The sequence below is a fragment of the Tachypleus tridentatus genome, chromosome 3 (assembly GCF_004210375.1).
Source record: "Tachypleus tridentatus isolate NWPU-2018 chromosome 3, ASM421037v1, whole genome shotgun sequence".
NCBI lineage: Eukaryota > Metazoa > Arthropoda > Merostomata > Xiphosura > Limulidae > Tachypleus > Tachypleus tridentatus.
Genome location: NC_134827.1, coordinates 66,694,570 through 66,717,303, shown reverse-complemented (window position 1 = coordinate 66,717,303; position 22,734 = coordinate 66,694,570). Strand labels below are relative to the sequence as shown.

At 35.1% G+C, this 22,734-nt stretch overlaps 1 protein-coding gene across 1 annotated transcript in view; it reads left to right on the top strand.

The window, feature by feature from the left end:
• LOC143247025 (LIM domain only protein 3-like) overlaps nt 1-22,384 on the top strand; it is a 29,561-nt gene extending 7,177 nt beyond the window's left edge. Inside the window, exons 2-3 of the mRNA XM_076494342.1 lie at nt 14,287-14,412; nt 19,679-22,384. Of these exons, the coding sequence (XP_076350457.1) occupies nt 14,287-14,412; nt 19,679-19,868 (316 nt within the window). The 3' untranslated portion in view covers nt 19,869-22,384. The remainder of the gene's footprint in view (nt 1-14,286; nt 14,413-19,678) is intronic.
• Nucleotides 22,385-22,734: the final 350 nt, after the last annotated feature.

Below are 22,734 nucleotides of genomic sequence, written 5' to 3'. Positions count from 1 at the left end.
CGCCCTAAAAGTGTATTCAAAAGAAAATTATTCAAAACATCTAGATGGATCGCACAATGCCATCACAGACTTATATAGGCCATAAAAAAACAACAACAAAAGTTTATATGTTCTGTCCTTTTCTGGGACTGTCGTTAAACAGCCTTATTATTTGAATTCTTTTTTCATCTGAGGGATTTCAATACAGCCCGCGTTTGTTTTGTCGATATCATCGCTTTGGAAGTTGATATTAAGCATAAAACTGTATTGAAATATCGCGAAATTGACTTGGTTTACATGTAATATGATTTTGTGTATAAAATATCAGGCATAGATCATCTGCGTTGTCTAGATCTTCAAGACTCGTATTTATCTTTCATTTATAATTATTTTTTGATTCCTTTCATATTATGAGGATTATAGCCCCAAAATTCTTCATAAAAGGTAGTTTAGGAACTGACCTTTACCCAGTGGCTTAGTATGCCACAATGCGGATCCGCGGTTTTGTGGTTCATCCCACTTTGTAGCCTTGAGCGCGTTTTAAGAGTATGGGTCTAATCTCACTATACAATTAAAGTAGGCCACGAAATTTAACAAACTATCTTGTTTTCCCTTACCTAGTGGTAAGTCGTTGGCTTAAATATTTAAAAAAAACTTTCGAGAAGTAGATCGTGTTTCATTTGTTTTTTGAACAATGAATACAACTTTCGAGTTTGCACTGTAGACTTTAAAGTCTATAAACTATAAGTTATGTATATTTATAAAAAAACGACTAAATATTACTAACATCAACTCATTATAAACATTATAATGGATTAGGTTTGCTGACTTTATGTACACCCTGTTTAGTTGCGATCTCTTTAAATACATAGATAGCTTTGGTCAGGAATTATTAATATTCGTGTAACAGTAATAACAAAAACATATCAATAGAGTAACATTTTCATTAAAACTCAAATTTACTTATGATTTTGTTAGAAACCCGGAAAATTGTGAATTTTGTTTCGTAATTCAACATGAATATATTTTAACGTTTAAAAAAAACCGTATAGTAATTATGAATAACTTAATGGAGGGAAGGTAACCAGTTAAAAGCACCCTACCCTAACAGCAGCCATTCGCACTAATGGATTTACTTGCACCTTGTAACGCTCATCAGTTTTAAGTAAAATTGTGAAACACATAGAAAACGGAACAAGTAAATGATAGGCCACACTGTGGATACAACTCGCCGTGTAAAAATTAAATTCAATAACCACTTAGAGTGAGTTATTTCTGTTGTGGAAGGACTTGAATGTAAATAATCTGAAAACATTGGTTTAGTTAACCCTAATCGTAAAGGACGAATAACGATGGTTGAGTATATCTTGTGTTATTAAAACTGTTTTCAGTTATCATTAAATCACGTTATTAGGTTAAGCTTAAAGTAAACGCTTGTGCTTTAGAAGATTTTATTTATTTTTTAATGAATTCTTTCTTAATAATTTAATCAATTAAAATTGGTAACCAAACACGCACACACCCACATTAAAAAAATGTACCTATGTTTATGTGAACATTTTTCAGTTCACGGCGCTAAGTTTCTTGTTTGACGAATCATGTAATCTGTAGAAGAAGAAAAAAAGTATGTGCAAAATTGATTGTGAGAAGTAAAGTTTCATCGGTTTCTGTCTGTCTGTAAAGGATTTAAAACCAAATTGGAGTAGAATGGGTTTCAGTAGATGTTTTTATCGAAGTAGTTTTTGTATACAAAACTTCAGCGATATATATGTATATATTTGTCTAATAAAAATAATTATTTATTTGTGTGTGTGTATATATGTATATATATCTGCGTTAGTAGATTCCAATGTTAAAGTTACACACGAGAGGGAAGGCAACTAGTTAACACCACCTACTTTCAACTGTTGGGCTACTTTTATCAACGAATAGTGAGATTTACCGACATGTTATAAAGCCCACACGTCAAAACAAAACGAGGTGTTCCGTGACGGGTTGGGTCCGGCATGGCCAGGTGGGTTAAGGCGTTCGACTCGTAAGCTGAGAGTCGCGGGTTCGCATCCCCGTCGCACCAAACATGCTCGCCTTTTAGCCGTGAGGGCGTTATAATGTGACGGTCAATCCCACTATTCGTTGGTAAAAGAGTAGCCCAAGAGTTGGCGGTGGGTGACGATGACTACCTGCCTTCCCTTTAGTCTTACACTGCTAAATTAGGGATGGCTAGCGCAGATAGCCCTTGTGTAGCTTTGCGCGAAATTCAAAACAAACAAACAATCCGTGAAGGGTTTCAACATCGCAACTCACAAATTTCAAATCGAACGCACTAACTATCGGGCCAATCTTGGCTTCTAGTACAAATACCAATGTTTAATACTATGAAGTGTTGTTTAGCATTATTCACCACTAACAACATGCATATGATGTATTAACTTACACTTGGAACGAACTCGTTTCATATTTTAGATTAGCGTGAATATTTCGAATGATGGTTGGAGGTACTTTAAGACGTAACGTTGTTAAATAGTGTAGTGCAAATGGATTTTATTTTTATAGAATGGAGAATCAGATTTGGGAAAACGTATTCTGTCTGTTTTTTTGGTAACGTTGTAACCAAAGTTTTGAACTCTTTAACAAATCCTTAAATTTACCACTCTTAAACTTATCATACATAGACCCTTAAATTTACCACACTTAAACTTATCATACATAGACCCTTAAATTTACCACACTTAAACTGATCAGTATTATATTTTACTTATTGTAAGTTGTAACATTCTTCAGCTAAAAACTTTGTATTAATAATTTAGTCCAACAGAAACGTTTCAAATACACACTGACACATGCGCATAAAGTAGTTGTAACAACACAGCAAAGCGGTAACCCTCATAACGCGAAATAAAGCTTCAAGCTACGAATTCTTACAAGTGATACACGTGTGCATTTAAACATGTTTAATATTTCAATACTTCAGGTGTTCTTGAAGTATAAAAAGCCAAGCTTCGTCTCTCTTATGCCCTGCTTTACTACGCGCATGAACACGTGTTCCCAGGAGGATTATTATTCTAGATAGACTATTACAAGATATGTTTAGGGTTAACGCATCACAATTCGCCTTTCATTCTACGTTAATTTTGTATTACTTATTTAAACAAGGCCGTTGTTCTCATGCTTATTCAAGCAATAAACCATTATAACGGCCCTTTACGATGGAGATATCTTTATTATCTCATTGGAGCTTTCTCATATGTTAACTGGATTTTATAGTTCATTTAAAGATACATTATTATGCATTACACATTAATATATACTGTATACTCCAAATGCCTACGGCGCACACGCATATAATATTATAAGCTAGCGAGATAGCCCTCGTGTAGCTTTGCGCGAAATTCAAAACAAGTTGCTAAGCCTAACGATATCATGAACATGATTGAAAAGTGTGATTGTGAGTCTTTCGTAGAGTTAAAATAATATTCTCTGCTGTAATACTCATTTCTGAATTATTTGTCTAAAAGAAATCTCTAGAGGCAACCGTTTAGACTTGGTAAAGCTCCGCGACTGAACTTGGAGTCATGTGAAAAAAGCTAGGACACCCTATGAAAGCCTGTGTATTTTTGATATATAGATATTTAATCTCAATTTTAACAATACTGAGAGACTATAGGAATATAACTAAACAATTAAAACTGAAGAAAAGACTTTTCAAAATCTTCTGTAAATATAATTCTACAAAATTGCATATTCTAACTGAGGAAAAAGTTAGGACACCCCCACATCTATTCCCACTTAAAATGGCTCAACTCACACACAGGTGTATCACAACAGGTGCACATGATTAGAAGATCGTTACTTAGCATTTTGAATGAGGCTTGCCCAATTTAAACCTCAGACATTTAGTTTGGTGTGCTCCTAACTGTTGAAAGAAAATTGTAGCAGCTTATAAGTCTGGTAAGGGATTTAAAAAAGATCCCAAAAGATTTTGAAATCAGCCATTCCACTGTCCGGAAAATAGTCAACAAGTGGAGGGCTTTCAAAACAACTGCCAACATGCCCAGCAAGTTCACCCCGAGAGCAGACCGCAAGATGCTAAAAGAGGTCTCCAAACACCCTAACATGTCATCACAGGACCTACAGCAGGCTCTGACTACTATTGATGTGAAGGTGCATGCCTCTACAATCAGAAAGAGACTGCACAAGTTTAACTTGCATGGGAGGTGTGCAAGGAGAAAAGCTTTGCTCTCTAAGAGAAATATCAAGGCCAGACTGAAGTTTGCCAGAGAGAATGTAGACAAAGACCAGGACTTCTGGAATAATGTTCTTTGGACAGATGAGTCCAAAATTGAATTATTTGGACACCAGAACAGAGGACATGTTTGGCGTAAACCAAATACAGCATTCCAGGAAAAGAACCTCATAACAACTGTAAAGCATGGAGGTGGAAGTGTCATGGTTTGGGGCTGCTTTGTTGCAGCAGGATCTGGACAGCTCACAATCATAGAATCCACCATGAATTCTACTGTGTATCAGAGGGTGCTTGAGGATCATGTGAGACCATCTGTACGAATATTAAAGCTGAAGCGGAACTGGAGCCTGCAACACGACAATGACCCAAAACATACCAGTAAATCCACCAAGGACTTGCTGAAAACTAAGAAATGGAAAGTCCTGGAATAATCTAATCAAAGCCCAGATCTTAATCCCATTGAGATGCTGTGGGGTGACTCGAACCCGCGACCTTCAGTTTACAAGTCAAGTACCTTATCCACCTAGTCTGGCTAGGCCAATACTAAAGGGAATTCAGTTCAGATCATAGCAGTTCCTGTCACCAAGTTAATCCAGATCACACCACACCAGTTCCTGTCACCAAGTTATTCCAGTTCACACCATACCAGTTCCTGTCACCAAGTTAATTCATTTCACGCTATATCAGCATGATTGATATATATTATTATATATTTTTAACTCATGACTTCTTATTAATAATTAGCTTCAAAAAGTTTTAGTTAATACTAATAGATATTGCTTAACGTAAGAATTCCTGTTGAAAAGTCCTTGTATGATAAATATTAAACATATATTTCAAAATGCCGTTAAATTGAACAATTACCCTAATTTTTTCTCTTTTCTAATAAGCATCCATTTTGTATTTTGTCTCTCCTTTAGCCATTTTTTTTATATCGCCATGAGTTTGTTAAAGGTTTTTCTTCCTTCAGATGCTAACTTTTGTTTTTCGTAAATCGCTCTCTTAAACATCCATCTTCCATATTTCTTTGAATTATTGGTTTGACCTGTATCTTTCATAAATATAACAAGGACTTATGGTTATTTGGTCTTCGATTCTTTACGGGTCTTACTTAAAAGTCAGCTTTTATGACTCAAGGAATAACTCACAATAACGCCAGGCAGCGCTAGTAGTATTCTAACGTTCGGCTAACGAGCTAGATCCCGTCGGGAGTCGTTAACCCACCATTGGATTATGGACAGAAAACTTTCCACTGGGTTTTGGAAGCACTTGAGTACCATAACGGTATATACTTGATATGAAATTCGACTCTTATTCACCGAAGTGTACTTTGCCGACGTTTTATTCGGAACGGTTTTATTTTATTGACTGTAATGGCTTGTCATACCCCGGGATCAGATAAGAGCGGCCAGGTAATTGATCGAAGCGTGCTGTTCATGTAAATCATCTAATCGGGCGAACGCTATGACACGCCTAATGGGCCAATAACGACTTTCACAAAATGCAACGTGCAGGAAAAGCACTAAAGTGTAAGCGGTTTTACTTCAATTCCTCATAAGGCGAGGCTTAAAGAAGCTAAACCTGAACTAATTTTGATAATGGCTTTAATGGTCATGCAACTGAAGTTACTGTTTAGTGCGATGATACTTCGAGCTCACATAAAAACCACACACGAGATGGCGATTAAAGTTGGAAAGTAAGTCGACTTCATACGATCCATTTCTATAGCAGCAGAACTCTGTTTCTGCAGTAGAAACCATTTGATATCAAAGCTTTTAGGCTGACAAAACGAAACCACTCTTTGATTCTTGTAGGTTTTACAGACGAGAGTGTTTAAACTGTTATAGAAAACGAGACAGCAACAACGTAAAGCCATTGGAAACAGAAAACAACACGTATTGTAAACAAACGTGTAACTCTACATTTAACATGATGAAATGCCAATATATTTATGTCCATGGGTGAAATAATGACAACAGTACATTATATTAAAACGATTTCGAATATGCAAAGAATGAAGTATCTTGAGAAACGCCACCTATATAAAGTCTAATTGGAACTGTATATATCACAACTACATTTTCGTAATTTGTATCGTCCGTAGGTAGTGAAAGCCCAGATGGCTTGGTGGTTAAGGCTCTCGACTTGCAATTTGCGAATTGCATGTTTTCGAATCTTCTTCCGGGGATATGCTCGCTTTTTCAACCGCTGGGGCGTTGTAATGTGGCGGTTTGTTCTAATACCCGTTGATAATTCAAGAGGTAGTGATGAGTGGAGTCGACTAGATGCCTTACCTTTTAATATATCGCTGTTAAGTTTAGAACGGCTAGCGCACAAAGTCATCCAGTATTTTAGCGTAAAATCCAAGCAAATAGACTTGTAAGTAGTGTGATATCATGAAATATTATTTGCTTTTAGGAAAGGTGTGCCACGGTCCTCTCCAATGTAAAATATTCATATAGTCAGATTACAAAGATGTGCTTAGATCAAACATTTAGAATTCCCAGGAAGAGATATTCCTTTTACTTAACTGCAGTGGTAAAAAAGAAATATGAATCAATTTGGGGTAACATGACCATACAGAAAGAGCCATGCAACAAGTCGTACTCCAACCGTGGTAAGCAAGATGCGATATCTTGTAAGAGGTGAAAAACCCACAAATATTAGTATGGAACCTTTCTCGTGCCCAAGAAACAATATGTAACATTATTACTGCATGAGAAAGCAACATAAACTATGAATCGAACAATAAAGTCGCCCCAAAACAGCAATATATTTGTTATTTTATTGAACACGTACAAGAAGTACAAGAATGCACGGTTCTTTTACTCTTTCGTATGTTTTTCTACATTGTTCTGTGTGATGCAGAAGTCTGAATTCTAACTCATTACTCCATGATGTTATATTTGAAGACATTTTTATCACACATCTATCCCCATAGTGTTCTTTTTAAACAGCTACGTTACGTGACAGTGCATTTGTAGTGATGAATAAAGAGTAACTCAACCACCTAGACACAGACAGTGATCTACCAGTTATACTTAATATAGTTTATCATTACTATAGTAGACACAAACAGTAAGTTATAACTACTATAGTAAACATAGACAGTAAGTTACCACTACTATAGTAGACACAGACAGTAAGTTATAACTACTATAGTAAACATAGACAGTAAGTTATAACTACTATAGTAAACATAGACAGTAAGTTATAACTACTATAGTAAACATAGACAGTAAGTTACCACTACTATAGTAGACACAGACAGTAAGTTATAACTACTATAGTAAACATAGACAGTAAGTTATAACTACTATAGTAAACACAGACAGTAAGTTATAACTACTATAGTAAACATAGACAGTAAGTTATCGCTACTAGAGTAGACACAGACAGTAAGTTATAACTACTATAGTAAACATAGACAGTAAGTTACCACTACTATAGTAGACACAGACAGTAAGTTACCACTACTATAGTAGACACAGACAGTAAGTTACCACTACTATAGTAAACACAGACAGTAAGTTATCACTACTATAGTAAACACAGACAGTAAGTTATAACTACTATAGTAAACACAGACAGTAAGTTATAACTACTATAGTAAACACAGACAGTAAGTTATAACTACTATAGTAAACACAGACAGTAAGTTATAACTACTATAGTAAACATAGACAGTAAGTTATCGCTACTAGAGTAGACACAGACAGTAAGTTATAACTACTATAGTAAACATAGACAGTAAGTTACCACTACTATAGTAGACACAGACAGTAAGTTATAACTACTATAGTAAACATAGACAGTAAGTTATCGCTACAAGTTGTTTTGTTTGTTTTTGGAATTTCGCACAGTAAGACAGTAAGTTATCGCTATTACAGTAGAAATGGGCAGCAAGTTATCACTGCTATAGTAGACATAGACAGTAGCTTATCACTGGTACAACAGACATAGACAGTAATTTATCATTACTATAGAAGACATTGGCAGTAAATTATCACTACTAGATATAGACAGAAAGTTATCACTACTAGAGTAGATATAGACATTAAGTTTTCACTACTATAGTAGATAAACATTGATCACGTGAAGAACCACAAATATCTTTCCACTAACCACTGAAGCCTGCAAGATAGCCTTAGAACTCTATATCCGAGACCCTAACCCAACTATAGACATTCCCTGCAACCAATTAGCAACCCTCATAGAATTCACCACGATAAAGACAAACTTCATGTTCAACAACCACAACTATATACAAACAAATGGCTTAACCATGGGCAACCCAGTATTACCAGTTCTAGGCAATATTTTTATGACACAAGTTGAAACACAGCATTACATCCACCACTATACTGGTACAGATATGTAGATGACACGGTTGCGGGATTCAAATCTACAGAACACATACTTAATTTTTTTCAATCACATTAACTCTATACATCCCAACATTAACTTCACATGTGAACAGGAAGAAAGCAATGAAATATCATTTCTTAACCTCAAAATTACAAGAACCGACACACAATTCAAAACAGAAATCCACCGAAAAATCACCCATACGGGACTATACATTCCTTGGGACTCAGCACATGAAACAAAACGAAAACTCAACATACTAAGAAACCAAATAAACACAACGATAAAACTATGCTCACCAGATAAAATTAACGATGAATAAGACAAAATAAAACAATACTTCATCAACATCAATAAGTTTCCTCCACAAACCGTAGAAAACATTATACGCACACACCTAGACAGAAAGCAAAGTCAACCAACTAAAGTAAATATATCTCACGAATCAAAAAATCACGAAACCATATACTGCTGTATACCATATATTCCTGACATCAGCAAACAAATAACCAACATTTGGCAAAAATTAGTTACAAAATATGACATTCCAGTTAATACCAAATTTATTCAAAAACCAGGCACAAAACTGAGGTCTATACTATGTAAAAACTATACTGACAAACTCCACACCAACATTATTTATAAAATACAATGTGATAACTGCCACGACTTCTATATTGGAGAAACAAGTAGAAAAATGGAAACCAGATTCAAAGAACATAAAAAGTCACCTTCATACGTTTTCGAACATTGCAAATCAAATAAACATAACCATAGAAAACACTCAAATACTAAATAAAGAAACAAACATAAACAAGCGCAAAATTAAAGAAGCCTTACTTATACAACAACTTAAACCCAAAATAAACCAATATAAAGGAACGCCTTCAGTGATGTCGAGAAAACCCACTTGTAGAGTAATATATGCGCAAAAACGGCTCGTTTGAATTGAGAAAATATTTTACATAGAAGGTTGAAACGTTGTTCGCTCTTCTACATAAAATATTTTCTCAACCCAAACGAGCCGTTTTGGATATACATTTCTCTACAAGTGGGTTTTCTCGACATCACTAAGGAACCAGACTTGATTCGAACTACGATTCTGTTGGTTTTTCTGGACTAGTCCACAAAAGAATTAAAGCTCAGAAACTCGTTTCACTAATATTCCTTGTTGAGATATGGGACATCTCGTCTTTTTACCCTAGCGGTGGAATTTTAACCAATAAGAAAAATGGTTCTCGTTCCTCGTCATTAACTCCACGTGTACACGAGTTAACTATTTGTTGATATAATTTGTGGTACTAATCCAACTATGTTTTCTTCAATATATATAAAGTCAGAGTCCATCTGGTGCTCAGGGGTGAAAACACAAAGATAGTGGAAAGAAATTAGCTAACACTGTGTTTGATAAGCAAGAAAATCGATACACTCTACCAGCTGCCTACAAAGTCACAATCAAGACCTGTACAATAGCAGTGGTACATTAACTCATCGTATATCATCACACTATTGGTTTTTGTGGTTAATTCGTTTAATTTTTATAGTTGCCTTAGGCAGGATACAATTGTTCTACGACGAAATATAAGCCTTAACGTTGAGTCTATTAAATAACCCAACATGCTCATGGCTTATGAGGTAAGAGCAAACAGGAGAGACTTTGATAGGACAATTGACTTCGAGGCGCTTGTGGCATACATATACTCGATCATAGCTTCTCTACACTTCTAGCTCGTGAAACAAAACAAAGCCATAAAATAACGACAGAGAGGAGAAGCCCTAAGGTCCTAGTGATTATGCTTCCATAATAGTTGAAGATGAAGCAGTCGCGAGGGACGTAAGAAACAAGTTTTTGACTTTTATCTTTGTCCCTTTTCATTCTTCACGTAGGCTGTGAATAATGGAGGCGAAGTCCTTTTGTATGCGTAAAGCGATTACGACATCGTTGTGGAACCCGAGAAGCTGGCAGTGATGCAGTAAACACTTCAAGTGATTGAAATGTATTGCGATATTTCAGGTTTCTCCTAATGTTCCTGAGGTTCTTTTAACAACCTATTCACAACATTTTTATGATTAGTTTTGAATTAATTTCAAGGTTCTAACAAGAGAGGAACTGGACTTCATGCCAAAGAAACGACTAAGCTGAAGAAACTATTTCCATAAACAAAGACCAGAAAAATGGTTGATATATACAATGATATTTTTACTTCCTGTGTCCCCGTGTTTGTCCCCCAGTTGCACAACGCTACGTCTGCGGACTTACAATGCATAACTGTGTTTTGATACTCGTGTTGAGCACAGATAACCCATTACATACCTCTGTCCTTAACTTCAAAAACAAACATTTTGATATTTTATATTTTTTATATTTCTCACAAAAGCAGATTTCTTTTAGTCGCAGTAGAGTTAATATATTTGTTTCTTGTCGTGATGGCTAGGGAACTCCAGTGTTCTTTATACAAAAAACAATTTATTTTCCATTTAGGTATAACTAATTCTTTATTACACGAATCATTACTCAGTTATCTCATTACTCCAACAATGTTTTTTTTTCTTTTAGGCGTAGCATGGCCTGGTGGTTAGAACATTCGACTCCCAATCACTGAGTCACGTGTTTCAATTTCCATCACCAATATGGTCCCTATTTCAGCTGTTAAGGAAGGAGGGACGTTATAACTTTAATGGGCAATTCAAGTTTTGTTGGGTAAAAAGAATGTCCACATCGTTGGGTAGATACTAACTCAAGGGAACCTTTAGAGACTCGATGACTTGCATTCTTGTAAAGTTGTTAATGTCCCCGTATTTTTACGGTTTAAACTTCCGCAACATCTAAGCTAAAACTAGCATATAAAAACATAAAACTTCTGAACCAAATGTGGCCTTATGACAAAAATCCGAACTTTGGGGGTCGAAGGTATGTTACTTTAGAGTAACAGTTAGTCACAGAATGTAATCAGATAAGACTCGCCTCAAACCTAGCATACCTGTTTACTATGTTTCTTAGCGTTAGTTTATGAGTACAAAATTAAGAACATGTAGCGTACAACTGTGCTCCTGTCACAACCCATATCGTTGTCATGTAAATGTGTACGTGTACCCCTATTACAATCCATGTCGTTGTCATGTACAGTGACGTATGTATTTGAATGATTATACTGCAACTGATGACGGTCTTATCTCCAAGTGAGCGTGTTTTTTGTCCCTCCAAGTAAGTGTGTTATGTCTTTCCAAGTGCGGCTTGGAGGCAATTAAAATGTTACAGACACAGTGTGTTTTTAAGACCATTAAACTTCCGAATTGAGCAGTCAATACCACTGTACAAAGTTAATGATAGTTGGAAAGTTTAACGACTTGGAAACAACTGCTCATGTCTTCATTATATTCCCTGAAACTTGGTGATTATAATATATAGTAACTTGAAGCTATTATCTGGAATTGGTGATAAATGTATTCATAATTGTTAGAGTTGACCAACTTATGGAATTACGTCTTTTTGTTTAACAGTCAGTGGCTGTCTGTTTTATCCTATAGGAGAAGAACTATGTCGAACGCGGTGAATCAAACCTCGGATTTTAACATTGTAAGTCCGTAGACTTACTTCTGCCCCATCACAAGACTAACATATATCACGAACAGCTTATATTCACGTACATATGTCTGTGTGTGAAAGTTTATCTTAAAAATAAAGTAGTGCTTTATGATAAAATATTGGAATCTCAATACCATATTTTCAGATCTAGAGAGTTGTAAGAAATTATATCAATGTTGTATAACTTTATGACGGTCAACTAAGCATTATAAATATATGTTATGTTTTTAATTTCGCGCAAAGCTATACAAAATCTATCTGCACTAGTCGTCCCTAATTTAGTAGTGTAAGACTAGAGGGAAGGCAGCGAGTCATCACCGCCCATCGACAACTGTTGGGCTACTGTTTTACCAACGCAATTGACCGTGCATTATAACGCCCCCACAGCTGAAAGGGTGAGCATGTTTGATGTGACGGGGATTCGAACTCGCGACCCTCGGATTACAAGTCGAGTGCCTTAACCGCCTGGCCTATAAATCTATGTTAAAATCGCTATACAAGAAATTATATAAGGTATATTCTGTTTACGAGTTAGTTTGTTTAAACGTTTTTACTGAAACATTTCGTGAACATAACATGCCATTAAGCAAGTTCGAAATGAATTAAAAACAGCCACACTAATTAGGAATAAAATATATTACTTTGTCGAATCAGAGCCGTCTGTGTTTTGTGTGCCTGGACTTTTAATTCGAGGTTCCAATTTAGCAGCTTGCAACGCAAAAACATCTTCTGTATCCCTTAGGACCATGAGATCGCTATAAAATTGAAAGTCAAACTGCACTACTCAGTCAAACAAATGTAGCTCAAGAGTTGGCGACAAGGACTGCCTTTTTTATAATATATCAGTTTCGAAGCAGGGATATTTACACACAGAGATAGCTGTTTTGTAGCTTTACAATAAAATATTCGTATTCTCAATTCTTCTGTGAAACTCTACGCATTTAGCTTATTAAGTAACAAGGTTTCATATCGGTAACTATTAGAGACATCAGTCAGTGCAGAGTAGGGACAAGTTGTCTAAAGTCCGAACCATGTCTATTATAAGTCGAGGTTCATTAGGTTTAAACCTCCCTAGCCTGTCTGATCTTCAAGCTCATAACATACCTCATCTGATTGTTTTTTTAACAAAAAAGACACGATAAGGAACAAACAAACATTCCAGAAAAACATAAGCCTCAGATGCCATTTATCTATCCATAACATAAGTCTTGGTTTATGACGTCATGCTTACCTAAACAAGTCACTCCTTGCCATTGACTCATTTTGTTGACTGTCAAGGACCGTGTGTCTGCTGGTGTGTAACATCATTCACATGTTAAATCAACTCACGCACAGGCGTCTTTGTTACTACCGAAACCTCTTCTTCCCTCTCAACTGACCTGCCTTTACTGCCAAAAAGACCTGTGCAGCTAGGATTGGCTTCAATAACCATCCACGGACCCATGTATGAACTTGAAAGACCATCATCCTCGACCTTGACGGATCGCCACGACGAATCACCAAACTATTAGAAACGCTTTTCTACTATAATTTAACAAAAAGTTCTGCCTATGCTAAACACACCGAAACTAATTCTTAATGGCAAACCATTTTTATGAGGAAAGTTATTCACCTTTTAAACGAAATTAAACGTATTTATACAGAATAGACTGATAAGTCCGTATAAAACGTTAAGTTACAAGCGATAATGATAACTGTTATTGGTTTTTCGTTTTATCATGACTAGATATTAAAACAACTAACTGCTCTGGATTTTAAGACAGTTTAACTTAACAAAATGGTAAAAAGATGACAACATTTTCTGTAATATAATCAACCATATATTTTTCTATTTAGGGGCTATTTCTTTAAAGATTGATTCTTAATAGTATAGTTTGGTTTTAATTATTCAAGTTCTGAAAAAACAGAATTATGAAGATAAGTTCTAAGTTTTTGTTATTTTTACAAAGCATGTTATTTGGAATAATAACAATATGAAAAAAAATTGTATACATTTTTTGTTATTTTTAACGAAGTAGAATATTTGGTGGCAAATCGTGTGATTTTTACCTTCCTTTGAATACAAGTTATTTGGTGGTAAAACGTGAATTTTTCTGTTCTTTCAATACAGGTTATTTGGAACAACAGGGTTATGTTCAGCTTGTAACAAGACTATCCCAGCCTTCGAGATGGTGATGAGAGCCAGAGGAAACGTGTATCACTTGGAGTGTTTCGCTTGTCACCAGTGTAACCACAGGTAGAAATTGTATTTTAACTTCATCCAGTTAACAGCAGTATAGTGTAACAACAAAGATATGTCTGGGTCTCTCGCAGCTTTAAACCATTGAAACACTTTTACTCCTAATGAACTAAATATTGTTGCGCCTATAACGCTGTTTATTCTAAAAAGAACACGGTTAGCTTTTATTAAACACAGGACATTAGAATTACGATATTACTAAGACGTCGAAATATTTGTCGGTTTTAAAGTTGGATAAATAGGAACTGATTTAAAGGCTTTATTTAAAACATTTGTTGTATACGAGCGACTGCCAAGGATCCTGCGAAAAATCCATAAGAAGAAATCCACAACTGAGCAAATTATCACTGAAGTCGTGTGAGCTTTGATTAATGTTATCTAGATGGACATTGGTATAAAGCAAATCCGTAAAGCCTATCTCATTACTGTACAGTCTAGTAGATTAACTTCACGGATCTCTGACAAAATTGTACCAACAGATGTTAATGTTACTGTTTCCATGAGAGGTGTTAAAGTAATCCCTGATATAAAATATGATTTATTATAAGTCTACATAAACAAGATGGCGGTTAGAAAGCTGAACGAAAGTGTAAATTAGACCTCTTATTAATCTTTCGTTTATTTACTTCAGATAACACTCTATATTATTGGTTTGTTATTAAAGAAAGGGGAGAACACATAAAAGATCATCTTAAAGTTAGATACACGTTAGTTGGATCGAATACTTAAATTTAAATATTTTAAAGAACAACTGACATGACATAATAAAAGGTCTGTGGGAACCTTGTGGTTCGAAGAAGATTTAAGTATTGTGTTACGTCGCAACATACTTAAGACGAAAAAGCGAAACGGACTCATTCAGGCGGACACACCCGATCTATGTCTGAGTAAACTATGTTACGGAGAGTGAACTTTTTGTAACACTACGTAACGTATTCACGGAGCGACACGTAGTCACTGTACAAGACAGTTGTTTATTTGTTTATTTTGAATTTCGTATTAAGCTACACGAGATCTATCTGCGCTAGCCGTCCCTGATTTAGCAGTGTAAGACTAGAGGGAAGGCAGCTAGTTATCACCACCGACCGCCAACTCTTGGCTACTCTTTTACCAACGAATAGTGGGATAGATCGTTATATTATAAAACGTGAAACTTGGGGACTGTATGATACCATTAACAGTACTTGAGTTACAATACAATAGCTTCGATACAGAGCATGCTTGAAGTAATACATTTACAGTAATTAATTACTGGAGTAAAACTGTAATACAAGAGTAAAGCTTGTAATCCAAGGTTACAGTAACTGTGTTACAAGAGTTAAGCTGTCATATATGGTTACAGTATAGGAGTGATGTTATTGTGAATGTATCACAAGAGTAAAGCTTGTAATCCAAAGTTGCAGTGACTGCATTATAAAAGTAAAGCTGTAATCTAAAGTTACAGTATAGAAGAATTTTATAGTGACTGTATTACAACAGTAAAGCTGTAATACAAGGTTACAGTATAGGAGTAATGTTATAGTGACTGTGTTACAAGAGTAAAGCTTATAATACAAGGTTTCAGTATAGGAGTAATGTTATAGTGACTGTGTTACAAGAGTAAAGCTTATAATTCAAGGTTACAGTATAGGAGTAATGTTATAGTGACTGTGTTACAAGAGTAAAGCTTATAATCCAAGGTTACAGTATAGGAGTAATGTTAGAGTATCATAAATACCGAACCAAGGAGTCAACTCAAATGATATATCACGTTATATCACTTACATTTTAGGGTGTGTTTTTTTTTCTTGAAGAACGTAATGTTTAGAATTTCAGCATACACGTGTCAAACCACATGAATTTTTTCTTAGAAGTGTGCATGTACTGTCTTAAATGCTTTTCTTCCAACTTTACTGAAGTTTGATTTAGCATAAAGTTACAGAATAGGTGATCTGCGATTTTCCTAGCACTGGTATCGAAACTTGAAATTTGGCGTCTCAGTCTTTGGAACATGCCTCTGAGCCCCAGCATGCGTTTGCTTGAAGGTTATTCGTCTGTAAAGATAAGTTGTTACATAACAACTGAGTGGTTCACTCGACCAGAGAAAGAGGTAACGAACCACACGAAACGAAGTTCCTGGTAACGACTGGATGATAGCTGTAATCACCTGGCTCGATTTTATGGTCAGTGCATTACAGAGTGTAGAACTTTTTACCTAATCTGTAACAATCAAGCTCCAATCAAGAGCATAAGTAAATTTAATGAACTGGTCCATCATATCCGATCAGTGGATGAGTGTCATACGCTGTCTTGTCGTATGTCACGTTTTCTACGATATCTGTACAGATAGGAATGGACCATTATTTCGAGCCGCTATACAGATTTCATTGTATGTTTGCGGACTTCCAATGGCACTATTTTTTTCGGCTAATTTTCCGTTTACTCTGGGGAGGGATGGTAGCTCAATGTTTGTGTCACCGAGTTTGTTCACGTGCTCTTTTATCGAAGCGATCAGTGGAGGGTGGGGTCCTAATTCGTTCTTAGAAGGCGGCAACTTGATGATTGAATTCGACTCAGATGCTTTAGTCAGGTTTGATTGAGTTTTTTCTTCAGTGGTCGACATTGATCCCTAAAACAGTAAAGAGAAAGTGATTATTTATCTTATCTTACTGTTTCAAGAGACAACCAACAGAGGATAATCAACAACGTTTCCAAGGTAATATATTTGACTCATGATTTCGTGCAACGTTTGTAATAAAAGTAACATAATATCTGTCTAAATAGTACATTATTTTCTATCTAAACTATTTGAATCGCGGATTATCTTCTATTCAAATTGAATAAATCCACGATTATCTTCTATCCATATTGAATAAATCATAGATTATCTTCTACCCACATTGAGTAAATCATAGATTATCTTCTACCCACATTGAGTAAATCCTGGATTATCTTCTCCTCAAACTGTATTACGACTATTCTTCCTTCGAAACTCAAAACTCGCAGGTTTTCTTTTTTCCACAAAAACGTCTTGTGTGGTCGGTTGGCTAGGGCGCTAGACTCATGATCTGATGGTCGCGGGTTCAAATCATCCTCACCACCAAACACTCGCCTTTTCAGCCGTGGAGGTGTTATAATGTTACGATCAATTTCACTGTTCTTTGGGAAAAGAGTAGCCTAACAGCTGGCGGTGGGTGGTGTCGACTAGGTCTTCCCTCTAGTCTATCACTGCAACATCGGAAACGGTTAGCGCGGGTATCCCTCTTGTAGTTTCACGCAAAATTTGTAAAACAACAATAAGAAAAACAAACAAACTTGATTAAAGTTTAGTTATCTTTCTTCTTGACAAAATCATATTCCTACTTAATATATTTATAAGTGTACGATTATAAACTCGTGACTGCTTAGAGGTGTAGAATTAATGGGTGGTAACGTAAACTCTGAAGGCGAGTCAAAGTATAAGGAACTACTTGCTAAGAAAAATCGAGCAGTTTCCAATCAAATTAAGGTATGTTATCTGATTTTAGTAAAATAACTCTTCGATTTTTTTACGCTGCTGATAAGCTGAAACACGTAGAGTAATCCTAAATCCTTTCTGAGAAAGTTAGTGTCCTATTGGCTGCGGTCACTTGCTCTGAACTCTCATTACACATGCAAGTACCGACCTGTGAATTTTAAAATTCAAGCTTCTCGTCCCGTTGTCAAAAAAATCCATTCCGCACTTTGGGACTGTAAGAGCGTCAAATGATTATTGGTCTACAACCCTTGTTTGTTTATAGTATTGAAAGTGTTGGCGGTGAATGCTTTTGGCCAACTGCCTTCCCTCAAACTTAGGAACGGCTAACGCAGATGGGCTTTGTGTAGTTATGAGTGTATTCTAAGCAAACAAACACTTAAATATCTACAGACATGAAGAGATAGCACCACGTTATATAAACGTCACACCATATGGCCGGAAATATCGTCAAATGGAATATATCTAGGCCAGTCGTGTTCATAGATAACGTAAGTAAACACACTGTGCTTGTTACAGTAAGCCATGAAATGGCTAACACGCTTCAATTATATGGTTAATGCTGTATCAAAGGCTTCATTGACACATGTACTTGACAGCAGTCATAAGTACAAATGTTACTGTGATCATAAGTATATGGATTAAAAGAAAATTGCATATGAAATATAACAATTGATTAAAATGTTATGAACTATAAATAACAGCGTGTCATAACTTATAGGTCTGCAGCTTAATTTCGTCATGTCCAAAGCACATAACGCCACCCTACGTACATTCCATAATCTATCTAGTGTACGTGGAAAACGTTCCCAAACTACAGAAAAATCCGTACACACTGCGTTCAGCAAAGTGACCATTTTTATTTTTTATGGGATATCAGAAAAATCCGTTTCATTATTCAGCTGCATGAGATACTAGACTGCTGAGTGGATGTGGCATCTAAGCAAAGTCTGTATACGTAATTTATGTTGTTGTTTTATCAGAAGAAAATCCTTCATTATTATTTTGGTACTGTTGCCTGAGACATGTGAACAGCGTTTGCCACTGATCTATATATGTTCATGGACTCTCACCTTTTTACAAAATGCCATACTATCCTTGGTTGGGGTACGACTTGTTGCAATTCTATATCTGGATGGTCCCGGATTCACAATTTCATTCATATTCATTTGTTTTCCAGTATCATGAGGTATATGGAATACCTTCCTCCTGGGACTTCTAAATTCCCGATCTGAACACATGGTCTGAGTCTATGAACATTTTGCATGGGAAAAGGATATTTGATATCCTTCTCAGAAATGATCGATGTTAAAATGTAGTTCTGATACATTCTGTTCAGCTGTGATTGTCGCGTGATTTGTTGATTTACGTAAACACAATCGTTTCAGCACTCCGTATTTGTTGGATAAGTAAACACGGATATTTTGTTATCGTTTAAATAAAAAACATAAACTATCGACTTCATACATAGAATAATTATGTAAGCGAAGGTAAGCCGAATAAAGTAAAAAGCTACGTTATGTTTGACCTCAATATCAGTTAGCTTTCTAATTATTCAGTTTCTTGAATACACATGTTAAATACACATCTGTTAACTTTAAAAGCGCTGGAATGCTTGAATTAGTGTCTATAACAAGGTATAAATGCATCTTAACCAGAGTATTAAGTAATTTTGATATACGTTTCGGTTACACAGTAGTAATAAGGATGAAAATTATAAGAACAAAACTGGACATCTGCTAGTCTTAAACTGTTTAACGACTGTTCCAGGTTTTGCGTGGGAGACAGGTTCTACCTGCACGACAACAAGATACTATGTGAGTACGACTACCAGGAGAAGATGGTGTTTGCCAACATGTCGTGTGACAACATTGCTCAGATGAAACGACAAGCAACGAAGATCGGATTGGTTCGTTCAGTGGAGAGCTGTACAGAGCCAGTTTGTGGTGAGGCGAAATGACAAAAACTACCAGGAGAACTCAACTTTACAAAAGATCTAGGAAGTCTATGCTCCCCCAGAATCTCGTGAGAACAGCTGTGACGTTGGCAAAGTGAGGTTGTAGTCTCGTGACATGATTATGTGTATTACTGACAGCTGGTGTGCGATCTCCGGGAGACTTCGGAGAAACGTGGTTCGGTTTCTCCTTGTCGGAGTATAACGTCTTAAAAAGAAACCTTATGTGCAATAATTATTTTGATCTAATGATCTCAAAACTTTATTACCGCTTACTCTCTCCCCCTCTTCTGGATAACAGCTGGTTAAAAATGACTTTTCTGTGTTACTATAACAGAGAACTGTAACTTATTGCTTAATGTTTCATGTTTGGAATTCGTTTATTTTTCATGTGAAAAAAAATAATTATTTAAGCGATATTAATCGACAAAATCACGAAACAGAGAATAAAGAGTAACAGCATATTATGAATTTATACCTTCTTTGTACCCTACTATTAACTACAATATAAAAGAACCTTCATTCTTAACCCTAACATAATGAAAACCTACAACAAATCATAAGGTAATATAACCATAATATTATACGTTTCGTAAAATAACATTATTATAAAACCATAGCATAATCTTTACTTAAACCAAAATATAATATAACCTCCGTGCAAACCATTTTTATAGAATACCCTTAATGCAAGGCATAACAAAATGTTCCTGAACAAACTGTGACATAATGCAACCCTAAATCGAATGGTAAAGTAACTTTTTATTTCGTATTGAAATAGTTTTTACATTTTTTATATATGTAAATTACTGTCGGATGCTGGCCTTTTAAGATTATATAATTTAATCCTGTTTTTGTTACCCATTATTTAATCGCTTGTTACTCTTCTAAACTCTAATCGGTTCATAATTTCAAGTATTTTTCCTTCTCAGTATTTTTTATCGTTATCCTGTTTTACGTAAACCTTTTGGCGCTGCAGATGTGAAAAATATGAAGAATGATACGATTGTTATGCATAGTGATGAGTACATAACGTGTTATTCGTTTTTCGAAACACATTCCTAGAAAATATTTAAAATAATTCATTGATGTAAGAATAATATTTTTTTTTCAAATAGTTATGTTGTACTGGTTGAAATTACCATGATGCAAATATTAATTTATATTATAAGCTTATATCTTATATTTAAGGCTAACTTAAATCTTCTAAATTGGCCAAACCTAGTGAGAAACTACAAGATTTATATCCAAAATGTCGTTAGCACTCAACTGATGAACCAGTGCATTATAATCAATTTAGATATTACATATTAGTGTTAGGCCTATTATATTTTTAACATTGCCGTACATATACGTATATAGTCGCTTAGGAGTTTTCAATAACAAGAAGAATATATAATAATAATTTTTTAACCACACTATGTTCACCATGTTCATTGCCGACGACACAGTAATAAAGCCCTTAGTGGCACAGGGGTAAGTGTGAAGGTTTATAGCGCCAAAAGTCGATTTTCGATAGAGCACAAATAGCCTATTGTGTTCCTTTGTGCTTAACTACAAAGAAAAACATAAATAAAATACAAATATTATGTATATGATAGGCCTAATACTAATGTATGATAACAAGTATAGTCATGTTTCGCCAGATTTAAAGGGATATTCGGACCACAACAATTATTAATGTTTTATGATCGTTATAAGATTTTACGTAATAATGGTATAGCTGATTTCCTATGTCGATTGTTCAGCTGATATTTCATTTACTTGATGATACACAACGTAATCTGATCCGAAAGTACTATTAATATAATTATTTTTAATATTTCAATATTGTCTTTTAAGTAAAATCTTCCTTTTAAAACACGTTGAGATTAGTGGTAGCGAGTATAATGTGGCTATCAATGTGATAAGAAGAATTGAACTGATGACGTATTTCACTGGGTTAGTGCAGCTGTAATGAAACAGAACCTTGTAGTTCGTTAAAGAAATATGTTGGTTATACTGTCTGTTTCAACTTTTCATAGGTCATTGTTTACATTCCTGCAGATTAGGGCTTCACTTCGATCTAATTGAACGTCACAGTTATATGTTCTTCATTTCCCGTTAAACCTAAGTACAAACTTTTAATATTTTCCGCACATGTCAAGTGACATTTGTCTTCTTAACTCACATTGTACCACTTATTTAATGTTATCAATCGTGCCTCTGGACAATTATCGTATATCATTGTTTGACGTTTATCCACATTGTGGTAGTGATTCTTCAACTGAGTAATGTGCATGTACATTAACTTGTACAAATGTTTCCAACAGTTGTAACTCTAGTCATGTTTTATAAACGTCTAAACCCCAAATAAAAACACTAAGACAAAATGGAGTGTTGATAATATCACGTGATTAATACGTTTCGACATGTCACTAGATTCTAAAAATAGTTTCGTTGTATCAATAGTTAAGAACTCATGTATTATATTCTATTACCAAAACCAGTCTGATCAGAAATTAATAAAAGCCTGTGTTATGGTCTATTGTCAAAACCATTCTTATTCACAACTCATAAAACCGTGTGTTATATTCTATTAACAAAACTAATTATAATAGAAACTCATAAAACCGTGTGTTACAGTGTATTAACAAAACCAGCCTCATTAAAAACTCATACAACGTGTGTTATAAACTTTTACTAAAACGAATCTAAGTAGAAACTCATAAAACCATATGATATATACTACTAAAAACGAATGCAATTAGAAACTCATACAACGTGTGCTATATACTATTACCAAAACAGAATTTAACTAGAAACTCATAAAACTCATAAAATTAGCAGTCTAATTAGAAATATATAAAAACCTGTGTTATAGACTGTTAAC